This window comes from Micropterus dolomieu, linkage group LG20, assembly GCF_021292245.1.
Source record: "Micropterus dolomieu isolate WLL.071019.BEF.003 ecotype Adirondacks linkage group LG20, ASM2129224v1, whole genome shotgun sequence".
NCBI lineage: Eukaryota > Metazoa > Chordata > Actinopteri > Centrarchiformes > Centrarchidae > Micropterus > Micropterus dolomieu.
Window position 1 is genome coordinate 10,981,926 of NC_060169.1, and position 26,294 is coordinate 11,008,219.

General features: G+C 37.2%; 2 protein-coding genes across 2 annotated transcripts; one reads left to right on the forward strand and one right to left on the reverse strand.

The window, feature by feature from the left end:
- Nucleotides 1-3,140: 3,140 nt before the first annotated feature.
- On the reverse strand, nt 3,141-13,427 carry LOC123959025 (very long-chain acyl-CoA synthetase-like). The gene is made up of 10 exons (XM_046032853.1): nt 12,896-13,427; nt 11,789-11,998; nt 11,453-11,611; nt 9,282-9,406; nt 6,156-6,350; nt 5,653-5,743; nt 5,308-5,506; nt 4,463-4,560; nt 4,172-4,302; nt 3,141-3,937 (listed from the first exon to the last, which is right to left on the reverse strand). The coding sequence occupies exons 1-10, from the start codon at nt 13,377-13,379 to the stop codon at nt 3,761-3,763; spliced, it is 1,869 nt and encodes a 622-aa protein (XP_045888809.1). The 5' UTR covers nt 13,380-13,427; the 3' UTR covers nt 3,141-3,760.
- A 2,669-nt stretch (nt 13,428-16,096) lies between these two features.
- Nucleotides 16,097-21,164, forward strand: gatm (glycine amidinotransferase (L-arginine:glycine amidinotransferase)). Its single transcript, XM_046032675.1, has 9 exons — nt 16,097-16,214; nt 17,103-17,321; nt 17,494-17,689; nt 18,325-18,515; nt 18,817-18,954; nt 19,254-19,418; nt 19,545-19,608; nt 19,694-19,810; nt 19,923-21,164. The coding sequence occupies exons 1-9, from the start codon at nt 16,146-16,148 to the stop codon at nt 20,033-20,035; spliced, it is 1,272 nt and encodes a 423-aa protein (XP_045888631.1). The 5' UTR covers nt 16,097-16,145; the 3' UTR covers nt 20,036-21,164.
- The last annotated feature ends 5,130 nt before the right edge of the window (nt 21,165-26,294 follow it).

The following is a 26,294-nucleotide window of genomic DNA, read 5'->3' on the forward strand; positions in this document are numbered from 1 at the left end:
ATGATTAAATTGTTGCCAATAATAATTTGGGAGCAATGACACAAAATCTGTAGTTTTGGCTGAGACTCTTTGGAGTTTTTTTTATCAACATTGTTCTGTCCTTATAGCACATTAAATCCACCTTGAAAACTACATTTCTGTAGTACTGTAGATCAACTAATAAAGAGTAAAAAATAATTTGTCATCATTAAGGCATGATACTGAGAAAAATACACTTAATTAGCATAAACATCAGTGTGACCTACAGCCTACAAGAATTGCTTTGTGGCACTGTTTAACCAAGACAATAACAGTGAAAACAAGTTTGATGAATTTTACAGTTTTAAAATCAAAGATTAACTTCCTGTAAATCTCCGTCTTTTTTAATCTTAAGCAGCAAATTGATCATAAAAGAATAAAACCACCATTTCCTCCACCAGGATTGTTGAGACACAGGGTATATATTATACTACAATTACACAACAACAGCAATTTTGAGGGTGATGGATTCAAAGGTTTCAGATGGCGGGGCCTGGGGGGAAATTACTTACTGTGTCATAACTGTTGCGTCTGTTATGTCTGGTCTGTTTGTATATTTACTATTTTCCTGTATATATCGATGAAAACATGACATTTGAGCTGCCATTTAACTGATTAGAACTGACAGATTTTGACAGTAAAAGTTGTACTTGCAGTAGTTTGTAGGGGGGGCTAAACAGATACACTGTCCATGTCAGTCCATAATAAACAAAAAAAGCAAACATGGTAAAAACTATATAGACACCCCTCTCCACATACTTCTGTGTACATTTGACTTAGTGCTGTTTTTCATGGATTGGGCTCCTTCATTCTACCTAAAAGAAATGTTAGTACTTCAGCACACAATATTTTCAGTGTTGGATTACGTATTTAGATCCTTTCCTTAAGAAAGAATACTAATACCACACTGGAAAATAATTTTCTCCCAAAACCACTTGGTTTTTTCCTTTTTGTATTTTCATGAATAGCATCTTTCAACCGAAATTTTCAAAACTGGAGAATTTTACATGACAACTTTAATAGTAACATTTTGTTCTAGCTCACAGCACCATACATTTCCTGTTGAACACTGAGTGCCATTTTTCAGCAGTCCTGCAACAATAATTTTGTCTACATGTTATGCACCACGCTCCTTTAGAAAAGCTATGTTTCTATGGAGGATATGTTTCCTCTCATGACTTTGAAATGTACTATTGCCTTATATTTAAAAATAAAACAACAAGAAAAATTGATATGTACTTGTAACTTGTTTGAGCCAACAGGTGGAAAGGTGAGAATGTGGCCACAACCGAGGTGGGTGACATTCTGACGCTCAGTGACAATAAATGATAAATAATAATAAAGTGACATTTTCATTGAAAATGTCACTTTATTATTATTATTATACTTATTAGTATGTAAGTATAATCAGGAAAAAGAACTTGATACGAGGTGGAGCTCATATTGAACTTGAATGAAGGATTATTTTCATTATGGATCTATCTGTTGAATATTTTCTCCATTTAATCAATTGATTTATTGGTTTGGAAAAATTGTGAAAATAGTGAGAAATGCTGTCACAATTAACCAGTGCTCAAAGTGACACCTTCATAATGTTTGTTTTGTCCAAACAACAGTCCAAACTTCTAAAATATAAACAATAACTCAAAATTATTCAAATAATTACAAGGAGAAGCAGCAAATCTTCACATTTGTGAAGCTGGAACCATTAAATGTTTTTAAATGAAAAGTTACTTAAACAGTCAAAATAGTTTATATAGCCAATTTATTTTCTATCAATCAACTAATCGTTTCAGATGTACTTTTATTTAAAGCAAAACACATTTTATTGACTCTTTGTATGTTTTGTGTGTAAAATATCTTAATTTCTAAAGTACCAAGTAACTTTAGCTGTTAGGATAATGTAGTAAAGTAAAAAGTACAATATTTCCCTCTGAATTGTAGTGGAGTAGAAGAAGAATGCGTCATGAAAAGAAAACATTCAAGTAAATTTGCAATGAAGGACAGTACTTGAGTAAATGTACATAGTTACTGTCTACCACTAAATATTTAAGACAATAGTGTGCTTCCAACTTCTGTGTTGTTTTGTGGTTGGAAGAAGTGTTTAGGATCCTGTTTGTGGTTTTCAGCTTAGTCTTCACCAATATCATCCCCACTCTTCTGCAGGACAAGCTCTCCCAGCTGAGTGACTCCACTTGCAAGTGGATCACAGACTTCCTGTCTGACAGGAGGCAGCATGTGAGGCTAGGAAACATGTCTCTGACTCCCAGACTATCAGGAACCTGGAGCTCAATGTTCTTAAGACAATAGAGATGGTTGTGGATTGCAGAATGAGCCCAGCTCCACCCACATCACCCAGGTGACACTGTGGAGTCCATCCACTTCCTGGGCACCATCATCACCCAGGACCTCAAGTGGGAGCTGAACATCAGCTCCCTCACTAAGAAAGCCCAGCAGAGGATTTTTACTTCCGCTTCAGACACTCCCCTACGCCAGAAGGCTACAGTCCACGACCCCCACTGACATGCCCCCCTAACCCAGTCCTTACAATACAGGACACTTATACTGTAAACTCTTGAACATGTAAATCCCATGTAAATATTTTGAACATCCCTGCACAAACTGTAATTTAACTAACAGCCATACAGTACATAATAATTCTTTCAGATCTTATCTTATTGTCTGTTTTATATTTAGGATTCTTGACCCTTTAGAACATGCTTTATCGTTTTCTTTCTTTATATTTTTTACTTAAAGAAATGGTTTTCTAGTTTGCTGGCCCACACAGAGCCTTGACCTCAATCTCATCCAACACCTTGGGGATGAACTGGAATGTCAACAGTGAGCCAGGCCTTGCTACTAATGCTAAAAATCATTAATGCCAGAGAGGCTGAATAGGAGAAAATCCCTGGGTGTAATTTTCAGGTGTCCACATTAATTTGTTTAATATTTTTGTCGATGTAGTGTATATGTATATTCAAACTACACTGAAGACTGAGACAAGCGTGTGCATTTGTCTCCACCTTGTGGTTTGTCCATGTCTATCAAACCTAGAATATTTCTTTTTATTGTTGTCACTATGATGAGTAAAATCAGGACATACACATGAAAACTACTTCTGGTTACAGTAACAATCACTTTAATTTTCAGAAGAGTAATTCATATTTACAGGCACATAAACATAAAAATCATGTTAAGCCCCATTCTACATGTGTTCTGTAACTGTTAAACCACTACATGCTACTCACAAAAGATAGTACCTGTGAGAGGAATTCCAGTAGCCACTGTCTTATTGTTAGTTTTCCATGGAGTCTGTCAGAAGCATCACATTGAAATACGTTCCTGTTTATAAATTTTGGCATCTTTGCTGCGATGGGAGACCCCTCCCACCATCCCAACAGCATCACTATTACCAGACTTGCCAAAGTAAAAGCAGCAGTCCCCATACTGGAAAGCTGTCATCATGCTAGTAAATATACAATTTATATTATCACTTGCCAGTAAATATGTCATTCATATTATCAAACTCCCTCCTCCCCTTGCAGGCTGATTCCAGCCCTTTACACAAATCCTTACAAATGAATCCTACACTTCTGATTCCCATTTACTTTTAATAAAGGCGTTTATGTGTCCATATTATTTTATACAAATTATATGAGTATTAGTAAAAACATTCAGTCACAGAGCTGGAAGTTCATTATTATAAGTATCAATGCAGCCAGACAGAACACTAAGAACCTACTCATAATTTGATGCTTCCTGATATGATGGAGCTGTAGACCTGAGCTGCCAACGGTATGTAACTCTTCTCACGATCATCAAGGATGTAAAGAGGGTCCTGAATACGTCCTGGATTGAAACTCTCCTCCACTAACTTCATCTTCATCTGCTTGAAAGTTCCCGTCACTTCCATGACATTCTAGATGGAATCAAAATACTCACTCAGGTACAGTATCAAAATATCATCATTTTTGTTCACATGATGCAAACACTGTAAGAAAAATGCATGGCCAAATGATTGACAATATGGCTCAAACATTGATCACAATCTTTGTTATTTACATTTTCTGATATTAAAGTTTATTTTAATTAAATGTACATGGTGTTTCTTCCAAAAGTGAAATGCAGTGGAGTTTGTGTGAAACAAAATTACCTGTATCCTTATAAAGCGAGGTCGGGCATATGAGGGCAGGTAGCTAACCACATGGTTATATATTTTACTTCCATCAAACTGGGCCCCTTCCTTCACAGTGACAGCTGCCATCCCTATCCGCCCCTCATGCCCTACATTACCAAGTAAAACAGAAACAGACAAAGCACTTGTCTTTATTGCTTAATTTATTATAAAATCAGTATCTACTTTCAGTGTTGTGTCATTTGGAAGTCATGATATTCTTACTAAACATACTGTGAGGTAAAAATGTACAGAGAAAAGGACCATCACCTGGCACTTGAACTCCATAAACGTTGGCTTCTTTGAGACAATCACTGAGCGTCAGAATGTCACCCACCTCGGTTGTGGCCACATTCTCACCTTTCCACCTGTTGGCTCAAACAAGTTACAAGTACATATCAATTTTTCTTGTTGTTTTATTTTTAAATATAAGGCAATAGTACATTTTAAAGTCATGAGAGGAAACATATCCTCCATAGAAACATAGCTTTTCTAAAGGAGCGTGGTGCATAACATGTAGACAAAATTATTGTTGCAGGACTGCTGAAAAATGGCACTCAGTGTTCAATAGGAAATGTATGGTGCTGTGAGCTAGAACAAAATGTTACTATTAAAGTTGTCATGTAAAATTCTCCAGTTTTGAAAATTTCGGTTGAAAGATGCTATTCATGAAAATACAAAAAGGAAAAAACCAAGTGGTTTTGGGAGAAAAAAACAAAACATAAACCTATTTGTTTGATCTTTTATTTAAATGAGAATAGAATTTTTTTCTTCTTTCTAAATTTCAATGAAAAGTGTCTCTCTTAAACATAATGCAGGTAAATTAATGAGGAAAGAAATCAACTCTACAGAAATTAAAACACACGACGTCTCATATGGATCTTGCCTGTAATAAATTCTTTAACTGACTATTGTCCTGCTTTTCTCTTTTAACAGTAAAAGGTCACTGCCCTTGTGATGTTTTATCCTCTATTTGTTTAAGTCTTTCATTTGTAGTTGTATAATATGACTGATATTGCTGCATAAAACTATAAGTAATTCTGTTAAAAAAAAGAAAAAGAAAAAAGAAAATATTATGCTTCAAAATTAAATCCTGGTGGAGAGGCATTCTGTACCTGAAGGTGTCACCGACACGATCCTGAAAGTAAATGAAGTTGTCGTTATCAATCCTCATTAGGTCTCCACTGTTGAAGTAAAGATCTCCTTTCTTGAGAACATTACGAAGTCTCTTCCTCTCTGTGTGTTCTTCATTCTGGGCGTAGCCGACAAAAGGAGCAATGTCTGTGATCTTCGACACCAGAAGTCCAGTCTCACCTTAAAGAAAAAGCCAAGACACATGTCTTTTACTGCCAGTGTCTATCAATGGACTACTTGCCCCATCACTGGGATCCTGATTTGGTTGGTAAATAGTCCCTGACGACAAGACATCCAGAGTGTCATACAAGGATTTATTTCTTCACCTGTGGGTGCCACCACACAGAGGCCATTGGCATCTCGAATTGGTTCATCCCGCTCTGTGTCATACTTAATCAGAGTGTAGGGAAACAGCTTCTACAGGAGGAAGTAAAGACATCAGTATTGCATCTTGTTCCCAATACGTCTTTATACCAACAGCGAACTAAAACATATACTTCTTATTATTACAATAGTACATTTACATCTACAAATTCAAGGTTCTTGTACTTTACTTAAGTATTTCCATTTGATGCACTTTTATATACTTCTACTCCACCACATCTCAAAGATAAATATTGTACTTCTTACGCCACTTTCTTTGTCCGACAGCTTTAGTTACTAGTTACTTTTTAGATTGCAATTTTTCATACTCTTCCTGTCAAGTGAAAACCACGTATCTCCACATTTGGTGATTTTGAGTTTGAATGTTTCTGATAAATGGAATGAATAAAGTCTTCCTTCAAAACCTCACCCTGGATTCAACATCTCAAAAAACTCTCATTCTTACCCGATGCAAGAAATTGACTCGTCCAATAGCTCCAATTTTCCCTGCGTAGTTGACAAATCCCACATTTCCCTCAGTGGAGGCGTAAAACTCTCGGATCTGAATGTTCCCAAAGCGATTGAGAAACTCTCTCCATATCTCTGCTCTGACACCATTGCCAATGGCCAGTCTTACTTTATGGTCCTTGTCATTTTCTCTCTGCATTTTCATATAAAAATAAAAAATAATACATTAAGCATTTTGCTACATCATTTATTTCATTTCATCATTTTATACTTAATTCATGAATAGTCGTAGTTCTTCATTCTGATCAAGTATGCCTAATCCCTGTCTATATGTAAGAATGTGACATTAGAAACCAGTTCACAGTAGCAGTGACATATCAGAGTGACCTAAAAATACTCATCTCTCTAAAAACTACTACAAATACAGTGTAAGAAACACTATTCACTGTAACAAATGTGACCCTAAAGTTGCGTACTAGTCCAGGGATATTTGGCTGCCAAGTTACTTGATATGGTCTTTCTAAGTAAAGGCCAGCATCTATTCCTGAAGTGACCAGATACAGATAAACCAGCTCGGGGGACAAGGTCACGCAGTAAATTGAGACTGCACTTCATGTGATGCAATTAGATACTCTGAATGGAATTACACGTAGACATAATGTTTGCAGTACTCTAAAATACCATAGATGCACCTTTCAGTGGTCTCAAAAGTATGCACTCATTCTGATACTTAAAATGTAAAATGTGTATTTTCCTGTATGTATCCATAATGTTTTGTGCTGTTAAATCGCCAACAGAAAATGACGCAGAAGGCTGGAACCCGATAGTTGAGATTTAATGATTTCTATTTTGGTAAGCCAGCTGTGCTGCACTGTGGGAATGTACAGATTTGGAAAGTTAATCTCTGACTAGATCTGCCTCAATGGCAGCAGATGTCTCAAGCGAAGGAGTTTTTACAGCAGGTTAAGTAGGTTAATAAATAAAGTAGCAGGTTAGTAAATAGGGTTACGATTTACTTATCACATCATAACAGCCCCTTCACAACCACAGATGACAGAAACTTTAATACATCCATTTTAGCTGTCACTTGACTTCTATTCAAGTGTCCCTGCCTCTGAGTAAGAGGAAGGGTCATCTTAAAGTTCTGCCAACCCTGAATGCCACTGGTTTAGGTTTCACTTGAGAGTTTTAACTGTCACATGATCAAGACACTGCTGCAAAGGCTCTTCCACACTACAAAGAAAACAAAATGGGGTGAACCTGGAATAATTGATGCTTAGTGGCATAAGATGAAAATTAATGGGCAGTATCAGCAACTTAAAATAGTTACAGTTTTAATATGTATACAATCAAGCCAGAAATCATTCATACCCCTGGCAAATTCTGACTTAAAGTTACTGTTATTCAACCAGCAAGTTGTTTCTTGATTAGAAATGACACAGGCGTCTCCCAGAAGATAAGACGATGTACAAAAGGCATCATTGTGGAAAAAATTATTACTCATCTTTTATTTACATTTGAACAAAAAGTGGCATGTCCAAAATTATTCATACCCGTCTCAATAATCAATCGAAAAGCCTTTATTGGCTATTACAGCAATCAAACGCTTCCTATAATTGCTGACCAGCTTTCTGCATGTCTCCACTGGTATTTTTGCCCATTCATCTTTAGCAATGAGCTCCAACTCTTTCAGGTTGGAGGGTTGCCTTGCCATCACCCTGATCTTTAGCTCCCTCCACAGATGCTCGATGGGATTTAAGTCAGGACTCTGACTGGGCCACTGCAAAACGTTAATGTTTTTGTCTGCTAACCATTTCTTCACCGCATTTGCTGTGTGTTTTGGGTCGTTGTCATGCTGAAATGTCCACTGGTCCCCAAGGCCAAGTTTCTCTGCAGACTGGCTGATGTTGTTGTTGAGAATTTTGATGTATTGCTCCTTTTTCATGGTGCCATTTACTGTGATTAGGTTCCCTGGTCCACTGGCTGAAAAACAACCCCAAAACATTAGGTTCCCACCACCATGTTTGACAGTGGGGATGGTGTTCTTAGGGTTGAAGGCTTCTCCTTTTTTACACCAAATGAAGGCTACATCATTGTGGTCAAACAATTCAATTTTTGTTTCATCTGACCATAAAACAGACCAGAAGTCTTCTTCTTTGTCCAGATGAGCATTTGCAAAGGCCAAGCGGGCTTTTGTGTGCCTTATCTGGAGAAGTGGTGCCCTCCTTGGTCTGCATCCGTTGAACCCAGCGGTGTGCAGTGTCCGTTGGACTGTATGCCTTGAGATGTTGCCACCAGCAGAGCCCAGATTCATCAGGATGGCCTTGGTGGTGATTCTTTTCACCTCTCTCACTATCCTCCTGGCCAGCACAGGTGTCACTTTTGGCTTCCGACCACATCCTCTGAGATTTTTCACAGTGTGGAACGTCTTGTATTTTTTAATAATACTTTGCATTGTAGCCACTGGAACTTCAAAACATTTAGATATGGTCTTATAGCCCTTTCCTGACTTGTGGCCAGCCACAATGCGCAGCCGCAGGTCTTCAGTGAGCTCCTTTGTCTTAGCCATGAGTGTCCACAAAACAGCAGAGAGCTTCTGATTTTCACCTGTTGAGTTGATTAAGACAGCGGTTCCCAGTGACTCAGGGTAATTAGGATGCTTTAGAACAGCTTGGACTATTTGGAATGGTATAGATCTTTGGATTTTCCCATAGACTGTGAAAGTTTGCAAAGGGTATGAATAATTTTGGACATGCCATTTTTGTTCAAATGTAAATAAAAGATGAGTATTAATTTTAATAATTGAGTATTAAATTTAATAATTTTTTCCACAATGATGCCTCTTGTACATCGTCTTATTATCTTCTCGGAGACGCCTGTGTCATTTCTAATCAAGAAACAACTTGCTGGTTGAATAACAGTAACTTTAAGTCAGAATTTGCCAGGGGTATGAATAATTTCGGGCTTGACTATATGTTATACATTATATCTGCAAAACAAATTATTCATACTTAAAAAATGCTGAAATATTGCTATACTGTGGCGTTTCAAGTTTTGCAGTACTGAGCTCTGCATGGCTGAACGACGCTCTGTGAAACTCCGGGAACAGTGACAGTGATTTTACCTTTGGTGTACTACAGAGGTAACGCATCACCTCTCCTATGTACTGGACAATGGTCACATTGTTTTTCCTGCAGTCATCCCAAAACTGGGAGGCAGAAAACTTCCTCTTCAGAATGATAGTTGATCCTTCAGAATAAGACAGGAAAGCAGCATAAAAATATGATGACAACAGATTCAGATTCAGTTTTATATTTATTTTTATTTCAGTAAGTTGTGGTGTTCACAGCTTTTAAAAACCCATAAATATTCAGTTAGAAAAGTAGAGATGCAACTGGTGGCCATTTAAATTAAGATATTATGTTAGGGGTATTATGTATTTTAGTCTTTTCAATGTTTTCTTGCTTTTATCATGTATTGTTTTTGTATTATTGTCTTTTGGGTATTATTGTCTTTACACTTGTTAAAGCACTTTGTAACTTGTTTTTGAAAAGTGCTTTACAAATAAAGATTATTATTATTATTATGTTAGGGGTTAGGGTTGGGGATATTTGTTAGGGATACTACATTGTTTAAGGATTAACCCATATATTTCAGTTGTAACATTTTTATTGATCAGAAAATACCACTATAGTATTAGCTACAGTATTCCTAGTTATTTCTACACCCCATTTATATTTTGAATTGACTGAATTAGAGATGAATTACTGTACTTTATATAAGAATTGACTGTATGCCATTTAACTGCATGTACTACACAACAGGACTGTGACTGGTATGGGGCAGTATTGGATATCACCTAACGTGTGTGTGTGTGTGTGTGTGTGTGTGTGTGTGTGTACGAGCACACGTGCGTGCTGCTTACCCAGACATAATAGTGGCGTGAACTTTAGCCTATTTAGAAAATAGCAGTGAGGAAGGAGAAGTAATCTGGTTTTGGTCGACCCAGCTCTGTACAGATTACTGGTTCAGAGAGACAAAAGACTCTTTGATTTAGTTTCCCAGGGGCTGGAAAACCTCAGGGAGGTAGAAGTGGAGCAGGGGTATCACTTTTGTGTCGTGTAGAAATTAGTTCAATTCCGTTTACAATTATATACAATTCAAAAAGCACTAGCCTCATTTTTAGGTTGTGTGAGAAACTTATTAAGGTGCCACATCTATGAATCTACATAATCTTCAGGGGCACAGTTGGTGCATAAGCAAATTACTTGCCCTCCGCCTTCCCTTCCCATATTAGTGAAATGACTCAGAGCTGATTTGGAAACAGCCTGATTAATCATTGTATGCTAACTATCATAACTGTCCTGTGAAAACCAATTATCTCCAAAATGTCAACTTTTCATGAGCTACGAAAAAGTTTTGTTGTCAGCTTTGTGATAATGTGTATTCTGCTAATTCAGTGACTTTTTAAGTGGTTTATTTAGAATGTTCTCAAACCATGAAGAAACACCCACCATCTGTTAATCTAAAGATTTCAAAATTGCCAAATTTTCTGTGACAGTGACTATATGTAAAAACTGTATGACGTAGGTGTGGGCAATCTGACGATTTCAGATTAAGAAATACTCTAAGACGTTTAAAATCTACTTTTCATATAGACTGCAGTATTTAATGTTCTCTTACCTTTTTTCCTAAACTTCACATGACCTCACTGACTAGCGGACCCACATCTTCAAATTAAAGTCAGGATGTAATTACCATTATGATACCTGTGTATAATCTTTAATGCAATATTGTGTTTAATACGCCCACCCCTTGTATGAAAACAAACTGAACCCGGATCTGGCATAGACTACCCATCTCAGCTTACATTTTGTGTGACATTCACTGTCACCACTCACAAATCCTTTTGTTTGGTTATCTTGAAGTTTTGTTTGGTTTATAGTATAAAAATGCTACCTGTGGCCTGTTTGCTTACACACTAGGAAGGATAGTGTGACCTGTAACCTCTGACCGTCTGGCCTGAAAAACAGTAACTCTAGAGTACAGTTATTTGGTTTTCAGCACCTTGCAACATAGATGCCTTGTCCAGAGGTCAACTGTGGTGTTAGCCGTGAAAAGGACTGCTGTACCCAGCAATTCCAAATTAGGACACAAATGGAGGAAAATAAAACAAACCTAACAACTCCTTGTTATCTCACTATGGTATTCATCAGTCTGTAAGGAATCTCTCACAGTCTCTCAAAGTCGTATGTGTCTGGTCTGTCTGTTGAGACTACATCTCCATCGTCTCACCTGTCTCAATGGAGCCAACAAAGCCTATAACAAATCCAGCTGTGTGGTACAGAGGCAGGTTGAGGTAGATGACATCACTAGCCGTTACACCGTTTGAAGATAGAACAGCCAGAGCTGTAACGAGGCGGTTTTGGTTGACCACAGCTGCCTTAGGGAGACCTGAAATACAACAAGACACAAACAGCACAAACCTTAAATACTATGTTGTCACCTCCACATGACTGTAGTTGTTAAATCAATCAGGCAGGGGTCCAAACCTTAAAGACAATGATGTTGTGGTCACAGATTATCACATGCAACTGAAAAACAAACAGATCAATGCAGCCACTCAAATACCTGTAGTGCCAGAGGTGTAAATATAAACTGCAGGACTTTTGAATGTAATGTGTGATCTGAGGGATCGAGGGAGTGGGGTGTCCGATGCCTCGTCCACTTTATCAGAGAAGCTCTCTATTCCTGGTGTGTCACAGTGTTTGGTCATCAGGAGGACGACGACACCCTGCTCTGTCAGGGAGGGCAACACATCCTTCACTGCTTCCTGTAGCTCTAGAAAGGGACATACAGCTCAATCATAACCACTGGATAGAAGTTTTAGATTAATTAAAGACTTGCCTAGATACTGGCGCAATATTATTTGTTAAGAATGCAGCTTTACAGAAAATGCAAGTATGATTGAAGGCTTATGGAAACTCAACTTTCACTTATTAGTTATAGGAATTATAGGTGTGGACAGTTAATTTGAATCACCTGAGCCTAGATGCTGGAGGACAGTCAGTGAACTATGGTACCAGAGACAACGTGCACTGCAGTAATTTGAGAACAAAAATACTGTTTGCAGTATTAAAAGCTGTTCCAGTAACCTGAAAGTTTTTTTTGAGACCTCTGAAAATGAGGGTGAAATTGTGTACCTGAAGGGTAACAACAACATCTAACAAAAGAAACAGAAATCTCTATTTTTCACAGGAGCTTGAAATTTCAACTTCAATTGGATATGAAATTATTTTAGATTTATATTCAAATGGCAAATATTCTTAGTATGAGACTGTCATACTAAGTCTTAGTATAAGTATGTCACCACCATTTAATAAGCTTAAGTCCCTTCCCCTCCACATGACTGTAGTGTTAAATCAATCAGGCAGGGGTCCATCCAAGATAATTCTTGAGTGCATACCATGACAATTTCAAACTTATGTTTGTTCATTCATTTGTGCACTTCTAATTATGTAAAAGGATTTCAGTGTTTGTGCCCCATATGGGCCAAATACTACTGAAAGGTATTTTCCACTGTGCCAGTCCCTTTTTAACTTCTTCTTCTCCGAAAACCCTTTAGGCCTTTAGGCATGACAGAGGTTAAATTGAAATCAGAAACCATATAAATGTCACAGCTATTTAAAAGAAACTCACATCCTCATTCACATGCTCATTAAGTTCACACATGCATACCTGGGGCTGCTATCAACACTTTAGACTTGCAGCAGTTAAAGCAGTGCAGCAGACATTTGGTGCGGATGTTGTGATTGAGAAGAGCCACAGGAGAGCCTAATTTAGCCAACGCCAGCCAGGTAAACATGAAGGCGGGTTCATTCCCCATGAAAAGGGCAACAGTATCCCCAGCTTTATACCTAGGATGAGACTGGAGCGCGTTGGCTATTTGGTTACTCCTTGTATCTGTGTAAGCGTAAGAGTAGCGTTCACTTCCAAACACAATGAACAGCTTGTCTGGATGCGCAGCGGTCTGCTCCAAGAAACGATCCAAAACAAAAAAGAGAGGTCTCCTTCTTCGTCTCGACACAAAAGTCACTAAAATCCGTAGCAGAACCCTGAAATACAAAATATCCATCCAAAGATAAGGGGAAAAAGTTTTGAGTGCGAATGGTAAGACGAGGATACTTGCTAAAATTACTGAAATTAAATACATCTCCAGCATGTTTTCTCGTTTGAAAAAGCCACAGGGTCCTGTAAAAAATAAGTGCAGCTCCTGCTGCAAAATGGGGAATGTTACAAAGACGGATTTTTTTCAGTGGGGCGGGGCGTTTTCTCAGAAAGTACGTTAAGTTCATGGAAAAGGGGAAATATTTTAAATAATTTGGAATACTTATGATTGAAGGACACAAAGCTCAGCAGCAGCGTATCGCTACTTTTATTGCAAAAAAAAGAGGAAAAGTTGGAAGTGACAAAACTGATTTAGGCTATTTAGAGAAGAAAAGGTTAAAGGATATTAAACAAGAAACAAAAAACACCCACATACCTCTTACACTTAAGGTCAGTGTGGGTCAGCTGAAAAAGGCTGTGGAGGTTAAAGATGTAGCCTAACTAACGCTCTGCAGCTTTTTTGGGATTAGTTGATGCAGTAGGCGGAGCCGCAAGTATGGACGGAAGAGGGGACTGCTTTCTGTCTCTTACTAGTTTCTCCAATGGTTAACATGACAAAAATTACATTTTTAGTTTCTTTTATCATTATATAGTAACATAGTAACATGGACCGGTATTAGCCCACTCTGTTATATAGCCTACAGATAAGCAGTTTAGTCCAGGTTCTCAACCTAAGGGTCAGTCACCATTCAAATCTGTGCAGTGGAAGATGATGTAGGGCTGGAAGGGGGGGAAATGGGGGGAAAGTTCTGCTACACAGATTACACAATTATTTACTTGACTTTTCTCTAATCTTTGTTTTTTATTTTTATGAAATTGTGGATTATTTAACCTTGGGCCTCAAACATTTATTTAAATGAAACCATGTGAAGTTTAGCTGGGAGTTGTCTCTGGTGGGACTGCTAACTACTCTCAGACATCTTAAACATGAAAAGGGGCCATCACGTGACACTTCTTGTTTGTAAGAGGTTACAAGCCAAAAGTTGGGAACCACTGGTTTCATCTACAACAATGTGTCCTATGTGTACCTTTATGTAAATCTGTTAATATGATTAGTAGCTCGTAACTCCAGCAGTCAAATAAATGTAGTGGAGTAAAAAGTAAAATATTTCACTCTGAAGTCTAGTGGAGTTGAAGTATAAAGATGCATAACATAGAATTACTCATGTACAGTACAAGTACCTCAAAATAATAAATAGTACAGAACTTAAGATATTTTCCTAGTTACTTTGCGCCAATGGTAATGGGACTACCCCTGTGTTTAAAGATGGATTATGGATTGAAACATTCTGATGATTGGCTGATGTGCATTCAGGTATACACACAGACATACACACAGACACAAACTCAAACAGCAGCACACAGTGACAAATATTAAGAAGTTTAATCCTCAGACACATTCTATTATTTTTGGTGATACCAGAATTGTAAAAATGGCGATTTCCCACAAGAACTGTTTTTTTCTCCGAATGTTCTTTTGAAGTAGTTTTAAATTCCTGCAGGTGGCACTCTTTTCTTTTTTTGTATGTGCTCAACTTTTCACCAAGCAATTGCTTTTAAAAACAAACCCTTATTTGGCGTCATTACGTGGGTTTGTAAAGATGGACATACAACTTAAAGCAAGATACTGAAGATTATTTTCAGGTTCAAAAATATTCAAACATTTTGGCATTGTATAAAATATAAAGAAACTGGAACAATTTTACAGTGCATGTTTTCATTTATCCATAGAAGAGATAAGGCTTTGTTTAAGCCCAAATACAATGTATGCTGGGGAGTATGTCAATATGCATTAACTATGTTTATTTACAAACAATAATAAGATTAATAATGAGATAATAAGAGTTAAGTGAATACTTAACAGGATTTTAAGTTAAAACTAAAGATCCGTAGCTATGAAACAGGTCTAAAAATAGCACAGAGGTCTTTTATTGACTTAAACTGAAACTGGCAAATGTTTCCAATTGTGTTCTGTTAGACCAGCATTAATCAGTAATTTTATCTTTCAATTCAATATCTTAGACTAAACAACACTATCTACTCGAATAGATAGTTTTTCTTACCCTCTGTGGCCTTGATTAATGCAGCTTTAATGATAAAATAGCTGATTTCACAAAATTCTCCCTGTGACCAGCAGACTATTGGGAGCTGAAGGCATCCTTAGTGCATGTCCTTTGAACCTTGGGCATTAACCATAGATTTCTATATAGAGGGCCAGGTAATATCAGGAGTCAATAAGGTCTTTGGGTTGTGAAATTCTTGTGACCACACCTCAGTGAAGCATGTGGTGACACTGCACGCACAAGGCACTCTGTCTATTTGATTGTGTGAACTCCTTTTCTGAATCTTGCTTCTGAATTACAGAATAAATTAATGTACTCACTAAAAATGCTCAGTTTATGTGTTTATTATGTGTTTTTGGTATTTTATGTAGTAGCAAATGTTTTTGTGTAGTCACTGGTATTTGCTTTTGCAATGCAAACATGTCTTCAATCGGTTTATACTGTTAGTTATTTTATGAGCAAAAACGACCATTCCCCTGTCACTGCTTTGTAGGTTGACAAAACATATTCTGCACAATGTTGCAGCAATATTCTCCTCTGGAGCATTTAACTCAGCCCAGCTGATAAGAATTTGCTGGCATAAGGGATTGTGTTTCAGAAATGCTTTTTCTCAAGTCATGTGAAAGCGACCAATGGTCTAAGAGGCACGTAGACCCACTCCTATAAAGATGAGGCGCCTTCATTCATGAGAGCAAACTCAGAGGTGGATCCTGCGCTGCTGTTTGATTTCACTGACACACTCACTATTACATTGGACCATGCTGCGAGTCAGGTGTCTGAGAGGAGGTAGCAGGGGGGCCGAGGCGGCCCATCTGATCGGAGCCATGGTTGGTATTATGGTGGTTTCATGTCTTTTATTTTTTTTCCAAAAATTTTAGACAAAGTACAATATTTTTGTTTAAAAAAAAATTTAAAAGCACATGTCAGTCAATGGGAATAAAGAAAATATATTCAACATTTTCTTCACTAGGCTTCATCTGAGCTGCTTCTTTCATTTGAGATCAGTTTAACTGATTTATCAATTCATTGTTTGTTTGCACTTTGGTTGATTCAAATACTAAAATCTTGAAAAGACAATCCAATCTAATCAACCATTCGGGCTAAAAAGAAAAACACAGATTAAGTCAAACAGACCTATTCCTTTATTCGTTTGCAACTGTTGAGAGAATCTTTTTTTCCTTTGGTCCCTGAGTGACAGTGAACAACTGTTTGGCACAGGTGCACTCCCAAACTCAGCGACACATGAGCTGATCCTGAGCCAGCAGATGCCACACTATCTGTGGAGATACTGCTTCTTAATAACACATGTACTTTGGCACCAAACAAATTGAATGCCTTTCTCATTGATTTCTAAGGTCACCGAGTTCCTTTTATCAGCCTACACAGTTTTACTGTATTTGAATTAGCCTTTTTGTATGTGAGCTGCCAGCTGAGTCATTTCTTTGACTGTACGACTTCTAATTTCATTCATTTCTGGCACTAAAACAAAAGAATAAACAAATACACAGCAACGTAAATTACACATAATTTTGTTTACAACTAATACACAAATTGTATTAATATGTATACATTGTATTTTCTATCTGAAAAAGTCTTCCATGTAAAGAAATGGCATTTTTTATACAAAAAAGCCTTTCTTGGTTTTAGTGATGTCACACCCACAGCACATTTTTGTGTTGCAAAATATAAAACAAGTAAAAACTTTCCCTCCTCAGCTTGGCCGGGCGGTGACTGGATGGGTGCAGAGGGCCTTCCAAAGCACTTCAAGTGCAGCGGCTGCACAGACGCAGCATGTCGTTGAAGAGGAACATGTTACTGAGCCTGTGCAGCAGGAATGTCCTGTCTGCAGCTACAATGAATGGGACCCTCTTGAGGAGGTGATCGTGGGTCGTGCTGAAAACGCCTGTGTGCCTCCTTTCACTGTGGAAGTGAAAGTAAGCCAGAATGTCAAGATAACGTCTGTGAAAAATGCAGAATATTTCCATGTGTGTGCCACTGCTGTATAGGCTTTCTACCAAGAGAGCATCAAAACTGTGAAATGACCTAAATTGAACTGTGAGGCAATGAGATTAACTCCATGTTGTCATATTGTAAACCCCTCAACAGGCTAACACATATGAGAAGTATTGGCCCTTCTACCAGAAGTATGGGGGTCAGTCTTTTCCTGAGGACCACTTGAAAAAGGCTGTCGCCGAGATTGAAGAAATGTGCAATATTCTGCGTCACGAGGGCGTCAGTGTGAAGAGGCCAGAACCCATCAACTGGTCCCTGGAATACAAAACTCCAGACTTCACATCCTCAGGTAAAAAAAAATACTCACTGATAAGCCTTTACTATATATTTTCAGTTCCCACTAATATCAAATGTCTAAAACATGTGTAAAGAAGTAGATCACTACTCAAACCAATAATCCACAAAGTCACAAGTCAAACTTAGTACTTGTACTTTTTATACTTTTACTCCACTACATTTCAGAGGGAAATGTTGTACTTTTTACTTTAAGCATATGATCTGTTATGATCAGTATGATGCATTTTTATAGATTAAAGTACACAAACAGTTTATAGATAAAATCAGCTTCCTAAACCAGCTACAACACTGAAGTACTGTTAACTTGTTAATGCATCAATGATAATGGTCCAGTAATATCATGATAACACTGACAGGGTCTATTCTGTCTAACAAGTACTTATTGATACTTTAGGTACATTTAACTAATACTACTTATGTACTTTTACTTAAGTAAAAGTTTGGACGCAATTATTTCTACTTGTAATTGAATGTTAAAGTAATGTAATACTGAGTATTAACCTACTTACTTACTTTTACATAAGTAAATGATCTAAAGACTACTCCCACCGCTGGTCTCACATTTAATGTTGTATTTTTATTAAATATTCTATGTAAGCTAATCGTGTATTGTTCAATCTGTTGTAGGCATGTATGCTGCCATGCCCAGAGACATCCTTATGGTTGTGGGAAATGAGATTATTGAGGCTCCTATGGCCTGGAGGGCTCGTTTCTTTGAGTACCGAGCCTATAGACCTTTGATCAAAGAGTACTTCAGAAAAGGTGCTAAATGGACCACTGCTCCTAAACCCACTATGGCCGATGACCTGTATGATCAGGTGAGGGCTTATTTTGTGAGATTTATTTTAGATGCCATACCTTCTAAATGGTAAATGCTCAAGACAGCACACGCTAAATGTTTCAAATATGGACTATGTGGGATTTATATTTCTTGAAGGGTTGGGATTATGTGTTTAATCTCAACACTCAAAAACTAAACCTGCATTAAACACCTTGTTTAGGGTCTTTACATGACCTGTGAACCTCTTAGCCCCGTGCTGTTTATTGCACTGTACGTGGCGAGAGACTATATATTGCTGCTTAAATGCGTGTAAATCATTATTGCACGGTGTCATTCAGGACTACCCCATCCGCACAGTGGAGGACAGACACAAGCTAGCCGCTGAGGGGAAGTTTGTGACCACAGAGCACGAGCCCTGCTTCGATGCTGCTGATTTCATCCGAGCTGGGAGGGATCTTTTTGTACAGAGGAGTCAGGTATGAAGGCTGTTAAACTAAAAAGCATGCTTGCTATCTGATATGGAGGGTGACTTTTCTTAAAGCAAATTCATTCTTATACAACAGTCCATTGCTTGAATGTCAGTCACGTGCAGAGCGACATGCAACGTGCAGAGTGAGAGATTAGATAAAGCAACATTTTGCTATAGCTCACCTGTAGATGACATATAAAAGTCTCTGTGAGCTTGTGATCACCATTTAGGCTATTCACTCAACACTTAATACAGGTAGCCTACATAAAATAAGGCTGCACTGGAAACTTTGGAGTTTATTTGCAGGTTACAAACTACATGGGAATTGAGTGGATGCGTCGTCATCTTGCCCCAGACTACAAGGTCCACATAATCTCATTCAAGGACCCAAACCCCATGCACATTGATGCCACTTTTAACATCATTGGGCCAGGACTTGTGCTGTCAAACCCTGATCGCCCATGTCGCCAGGTACTGTAAGAGGAAACAGCTCACATTGCCCTATGCTACCCTCTTGTGGACTGATATTTTAACTTGGTTTGATAAACACTACAAAGTGCCCCATGTTCACCGCTTCTCTTTTTTCCTTTACCTTAGAATGACATGTTCAAGAAGGCTGGCTGGACTATTGTGAAACCTCCGACACCTCTGATTCCTGATGGTGGGTACTAAAACTTATCTTCTCTTACATAAGCAGAACATTTGGAATATTTACTGGAAAAAAGACACTCTCCCTTTCTATGTAGACCACCCACTGTGGATGTCCTCCAAATGGCTGTCCATGAACGTCCTGATGTTGGATGAGAAGCGTGTTATGGTTGACGCCAATGAAAGCACTATTCAGAAAATGTTTGAGAGTCTCGGTGAGTTCATATATTGAAGTTATTCCAACTTACATTTGCATAATTTTTTGATCTTCCCATTCATCTATGAGGAACAATCTTTCCTCTATGCTGCGATGTGTTTTTGTTGCAGGTATCAAGACCATAAAGGTGAGCATTCGTCATGCCAACTCCCTGGGGGGTGGCTTCCACTGCTGGACAACCGATGTTCGCCGCCGTGGTACCCTGCAATCCTACTTCCACTAGCCTTGCCAGAAATAGGCAGTTTTTATTGAGCTTTGGATATTAAAGCCTCAGTCCCGAATCTTAATACCACTGTAATTGTTAAATTTTAATTGTCAATTAATCATTTATGTACACACAGGTTAATGAAGGGCGGAGCTTTGTGATACAAAAATCTACTGTTTCAATCTCAAAAAGTATACACATTTGAAATATGTGTATGTTTAAAATGGGCGTCAGCTGCAGCAAGTCAAACCTGTGAAACATATATTATACTAACCTGTGTGAAACAAACTAATAATGGGGCAATCTTAACATGACAGGTGGCACCAAAGTCTTTTTTCTAGATTGCATCTTTATGTCCTAATTTTACATGTATGAATTGTCTTGATTTGACATTGCTGTGCATCACAGAGCCTTTGCAAACAGTTCTGCAAACAGTTCTATACAGTATATATACACGATGAACATTACTTTACATTACTTTACTTGAATCAGTAATCTCAATATTAACTGCATTTCTGGCCTGGCTATTGCGAAGCTGAATTGTTTATGGCTTATACATCAAAAGTCATAACTTTGAGGACAAGGTACAATTTGGTATGTGAGAGTCATCAAACAAGGACACAGGAGGAGAGAAGCTACCTCCCCATGAAAAGTCAAAAACCATCATGTTATCTTTTTCCAAAGTATTTTTTATTTAAAGAAATGTATAAGTTGTTACGTTGTTAAGATTTTAATTGATTGAACATACAGCATTCTATTTATATTTTTCATACTCTTTATTGGATTTCCCAACAATTAGTGTTTTTATATATTTACATAAAAAGTATGCAGTCCGTATCAGATATTGTATACCTTTTGCCTCGGCTGATTTCTCCTATTGCAAATCTGGGCCAGTTATATGCTACCAGTCATTCTCAGTGCTTGGCTGCTTTTGTGTGTTTTGTTGTGAAGTGTTGTTGTAATGTTTTATGATTCCTTTGCTGCCTATACAGTTAGATATAAGATGTTTTCCCTGTTCAAGTCTGCCATGATATTTCTTTGGAAACAATCAGTTCAAGCTATTCAAGTTATGGCTCAACAGAGCAATGCAAGTGATGTTTTGTATTATGCAGCCTTATTAAATGTAATTAAAAAGAGCTGTATGTGATTTTGTGATTGGGAATTTTCTTTTGATTATATTATTTGTGATATTTGTTTTTGTTAATGGGACCATTACTGGTGTGAAAAAAACATTGTAGCATTGCATTTCCTGACCTTTAATCTATATCACTGAGATATTTTACTAAAGTAAAAGTATTAGCACCACTAAGTTAAAGATATGTCCAGCAAACAAATGTTTGTACTTAGGTAAACAAACCAGCAAAAAAGTAAAGTAGTAAAAAAAGTAAAAGTACTCATGCCAGATTGGCCCCTTTCATAGAGGTATGTAAAATGCATTAATGTTTTGGTAGCATTTTAATATTGTTAAGGTGGAGTTTTTCAACTTCTTAATATATTAAGGAGTTTTATCTATAACAATACATAATATTTTCTAGGCTGTTCATATATTTTAGTTGAAATATTCAATGTGAAACATAACTTCTAACTATAGTTGTCAAATAAATGTATTGGAGTAGAATTATAAAGAAACCTAAAATGGAAATACTCAAGTAAAGTACAAAAACATCACAAATACAAAGTGTACTGTCAGGAGAGTAGTGGAGTAAATATACTTAATTTCAAACCACTGCTGAATGCCACATGTTTAGTTAAATAAAGTAGGCCACTGTGGATCACACAAACCTGCAAACCTGGGATCTATTCACCTGTTGGATAAATCGCACCACATGTACTCTAACACCTTTATGTCTGTAAACATTAACTAGGCTATGGTGTCAGTGGAGGGGAATATTGCATCATATATTATCATGTAAACGGGACTACTGCCAATGCAAATAGGAATAGACTTTACTGTTAGATTCAAAAAATGTTAACTGCTTTATTACTTTTATTTAAGTTGAAGGCAGTGAAGTATTGGTAACAGTTTATTCAGTGGTTATCTGGAAAAGTAAGATCTGTTTTATTATGTTAAAATTAATGGCTAGGTTGTGGTCAGAGGCAGTTTTAAAGTTTTAAAGATTAAAGTGCAAAAACATATACTGTAGTATAGCATAGTGTACCTTAGGAGAACCACACTTGAATGTCTCAGTATTTAATGTTTGAAGTCTGTAAGACAATAGATTTGAAAAAGAAAATGTCAAAGCTTATTTTATAAATGGTATCAATATAGTGATCTGTTGTATGATGCCAAATAAATTAGAAATTACAACATGCTGGAAAGGTTTCATAATAACAGAAAAAACGGCATTGAAATAAACTGTGAGAAAAGTTTTGTATGCATGTTGATGTCAGCATTCTGCTGCCATCTAGTTGTGAAAATTACACATAGCACTCCAAGGTTTAACAATGTTGAACAATTAGAAATAAAGTTTATGAATGACACAATCAGACAATGATGTTGTTGTGAAATACATTTGCAGAAGGCAATACATGTTCTCCATAACCTGTTGGTAATTAAAACTCCTTTACATTAAATCTAAATACCTTTTGTACCCTCTCTCAAACTTTAAATTCTTCCATCTTTATAGTCAGTTCTTATTTAATTTCTTTTGAGAGCATCACTCTAAACTAAAGCTATATACTGTAGTGTCTTCTTAAGTGTGGCCAAAGGTAGACACTTAAGACCTCTAAAGACATTTCAAGTAAACAGGATTTGTGACAACCTACTTGAGGAGTGATCCCATTGTGCTGGTAGTCTTAATTCATTGACAGCATATGACTTTAATGGGACCAAAACAGTCTGCTGCCAGTAGACACATCCTGACTATGTGCAGCTCTCTGATATTCAGCACAAGCACGCTGCCTATTTAACTGCTTCACCTTTGTCACAATGTGGCTTGGATCAGTCACTACAGGGTAAATGCTATCAGGCTACAGGTGTGGCCAGTGGCTGCCTCCTGCACTGATAGATCACATTCAGAATCACACTCTGGATAGAAGGTGACAGTGTGTCAGTACAGGTTCACTTGAAGCCAAGTCGCTTCTCTTTGCAGCTGTTCAGTCATACCTCCATTACCACCCCACTCGTGCTTATATGTAGTCTTCCGCAGATGTATTGCTTATTTGTACAGCTGCCTAAGTGCCTAATACTGCAGCTGCCTCAACAACTGCCTTCAAACAGGAAAACTGATTGGGATCTAGTAATGATCATGTTTCAATATCGGCAGGAAAACAATTGTCACCCTCTCAGATTCTTTTGACAATGGGGGACCATACAGTCCGAATTAGGTCCAGAACAGGGTAGACATCCAGAAGTACATTCTACATCCTGTGAACATCACTTTTTCCATGAGGTCAGCAAGTCCATCTTTTTTCAAAATTGTCCAATGCACTAACCATATTTCCAACTCACAGTGTAAAGTAAACCAGAAGGTAGTTGGATATTCTTTTGTTGCACCTTTTCACTAGATTGCATCTTCTTTGTCAATTATATAATATATAGCACCTTTCAAAATAAAGTAACAGTAGTCATACAGACTATTGTATTCTTGTATGTGGATGCCTACATACTAAATAATAAGACCTACTTATTAAAGGGCCTCTCCAGTGGTTTAGTATTGCACTTCCATAAAGTTTGGGGAACTTGTGAAAGTCAGTTTTAAAAAGAATGGGATATCCTGACTTTAAGTCTTAAAGAAACCTGGACAATCCTACATCCCCCATAATGCAACCACTACTAGCTTTTTGTTATCCCCTTTTTGTATGTAAAAGTATGTTAAAGTACTATCACAAGCATACACATTTATTTGATGAGGCTGGTTGCACGGAGAACTTTGCTCACTGCAGGTCACACAACGTTTTCCTCTTTGTCAAAATGGTTTATTTGTATGTTACTATTCCTCTGTCAACCAAACAACAATGTGATTTGTGGGTTCTCCCTCTGTCTGTCTGAAGTATTCATATAAATGCCATTGTATATCTTTATTTAACAATATAAAACAATATTCATTCAGCAGTGGGTCACGGATCCAGTGTAGAAGTGAATTCATCCACATCAGTGTGGTTTCATGCAGAGGTTTTAATATAATCATTTGAACAAGGTGTCCTTTAACTTGTCTAGTGTAACCTGAATGACAGTTTTGCACTGGATCCTGGCCAAGAACTGCATGTGGAACAAAGATACTGCAAGCACAATGTGTGCAGACAATACATAATACAGCAGCATCGCAGCAGTGTAGTAATAATGTTGTTTTCTGTGTTGTGTTTGGATATACTGTGAGCCACTGAACTGTTTAAAAAGCTCAATAGACATTTGTTGACATGAAATGGAGTGGCTACCAATTTCTACATTGCCCAGTTTACAATATTGTCTGCTGTAATATCCAGGCTGTTCTGCAGCTATTTAAAAAGTTTAAAATCTGACAAAACAGTTCAACATTTGCAAACTGTGTGTCAGTATACAGTTTTTCCCAGGCAAATGTGTGGAGCACGAAAACATTTTTTGTGTTTAACATTTGCTTTAAATTGGACATCCTTTTATAATTTACTGCCTTCAGCAAAACAGTCTAACCACTCTGACTTTCATTTTGAATCTTTCGTAGTAATTGATAAAGAGCAACAGAAAACACTTTTTCTGGTTTTGACAGAATAGGCCAACAGAAATATCTCATTCAAATAATTGTACTGAACCTCTAAAGTTAAAATATAAGAGTCTATTTATAAGAGAGTTCAAGTCAAGTCAAGTAAATTTTATTTATACAGCCCAATATCACAAATCACGTTTTTTTATTTAATGTTTTACCTGCCTACATATGTAAACGCAAGAGTTTTGGAGTCTGCATGTAATTAGTTTGTCCATGACCTTCTGCATGCTCATATTTTCCATGACTAAATGGTGAGTGTTTTGCCACAGTAACTGTTAACTTCAAGAATGACTGTACAGTAGTTTTCTTACCAGATTTCACCAAGACATCTATTGTAAGCCGATCTGGTGTTCTCTAACTAAAATGGTCGCCTACACAGAAGATGACCTTGAATGTTAGAAGAAACAGTATCACAGCGTTGCACACCAACTCTTTGATGCACTATATGTTTCTTGTGCAGCTCCTTTTAAACATTTTCCTTCTATGGCTTTTTTATTTCCTATTACAGTCACAGACAGAGAGAATGGGGTATCAAAAGTGGAGGGTGAACTACAGGAGGATTAGCGCTGAACTCCTTTCAGTGAATGGTAATGGATGACTTAAGCTTTATACACTCCAGATGCTTAGCTGCCTAAAACATACTACATACAGTACATGCCCTGGATACATCTTTTTTAATTATACATTTCCAAACATAACTATAAATCAATTTACCTCTATTGTTTAGGAGAGTGAGAGAAGTCTCAAAATCCCTGCAAATAACACAGAAACTATGTGCAACTTTCTGATTTAGGTAAACTGACGGTCTTCTGACTGCCTGGTAATGTGTAAGTGTTGCAAGGAAATGCATACATGTGTACAGCTTTTGTTGCACCCACTTATGTCTTATCATAAGGTGGTGATTAACCTTATACCATCAGAAATCTCAATAACTAAATTAATTTGATTGCAATAGAACAGAATGGCGGGGAATACTTTCACCCGTCAAATAAAATCTGATTATCTCAACTGTTCAGCTGTTGATTCTGATGAAAGTTATGGAAATAATCACAGTTTAAGGGTAGTTCAACTTAAACTTTGATTTATTAGAGGGGAAAAAAGGTAACTTTGTGTGTTATTGGAGGTTGATTTATTAACACTGATATTAAAAGTCATATCAGAAATGCAGTTGTTTGTTTTGGTCTGATAATATCGGAAGACATGCTTCAGTCAATATCAGGCTAATTTTCACATAACAATTCAATGTTGTAATTTTTATTTTTGGTAAGTACGCAATTTTGTGTATTTTAAACTACAGAGCATAGGACAGTAAAACTTGGCATATCCACTTTAACGCAAATTATAATTAGTGGAAAAGGAATTTGACACCACTAAAGTTTACATATAGTGTCTACACTGTAGACGAAACATGTGGTTTGACAGTGAACCAAATATAAACACATTACAAGTTTACATTTCTAAAGTGCTCCAGCTAAAGAATGTAGCAGCACAAAGTACAATGACAATTACTGACAGCCAAACACACATAAATGACATAAGTGCAAATAAGGCAACAGTAAACATGTCATCCCCTCATGAATAATGCAGCCAGTGTT

What these genes read in the sequence shown, in the direction of transcription:
- gatm (XM_046032675.1), top strand. Translation starts at nt 16,146, where the DNA reads ATGCTGCGAGTCAGGTGTCTGAGAGGAGGTAGCAGGGGGGCCGAGGCG. An exon ending in TTTTTGTACAGAGGAGTCAG is followed by an intron (nt 18,955 to 19,253) that starts GTATGAAGGCTG and finishes GTTTATTTGCAG; the next exon opens with GTTACAAACTACATGGGAAT. An exon ending in CTGATCGCCCATGTCGCCAG is followed by an intron (nt 19,419 to 19,544) that starts GTACTGTAAGAG and finishes CCTTTACCTTAG; the next exon opens with AATGACATGTTCAAGAAGGC.
- LOC123959025 (XM_046032853.1), bottom strand. Translation starts at nt 13,379, where the DNA reads ATGCTGGAGATGTATTTAATTTCAGTAATTTTAGCAAGTATCCTCGTC. An exon ending in TGTTGGCTCCATTGAGACAG is followed by an intron (nt 9,407 to 11,452) that starts GTGAGACGATGG and finishes CTTATTCTGAAG; the next exon opens with GATCAACTATCATTCTGAAG. An exon ending in CTGTGTGGTGGCACCCACAG is followed by an intron (nt 5,507 to 5,652) that starts GTGAAGAAATAA and finishes TTTTTCTTTAAG; the next exon opens with GTGAGACTGGACTTCTGGTG.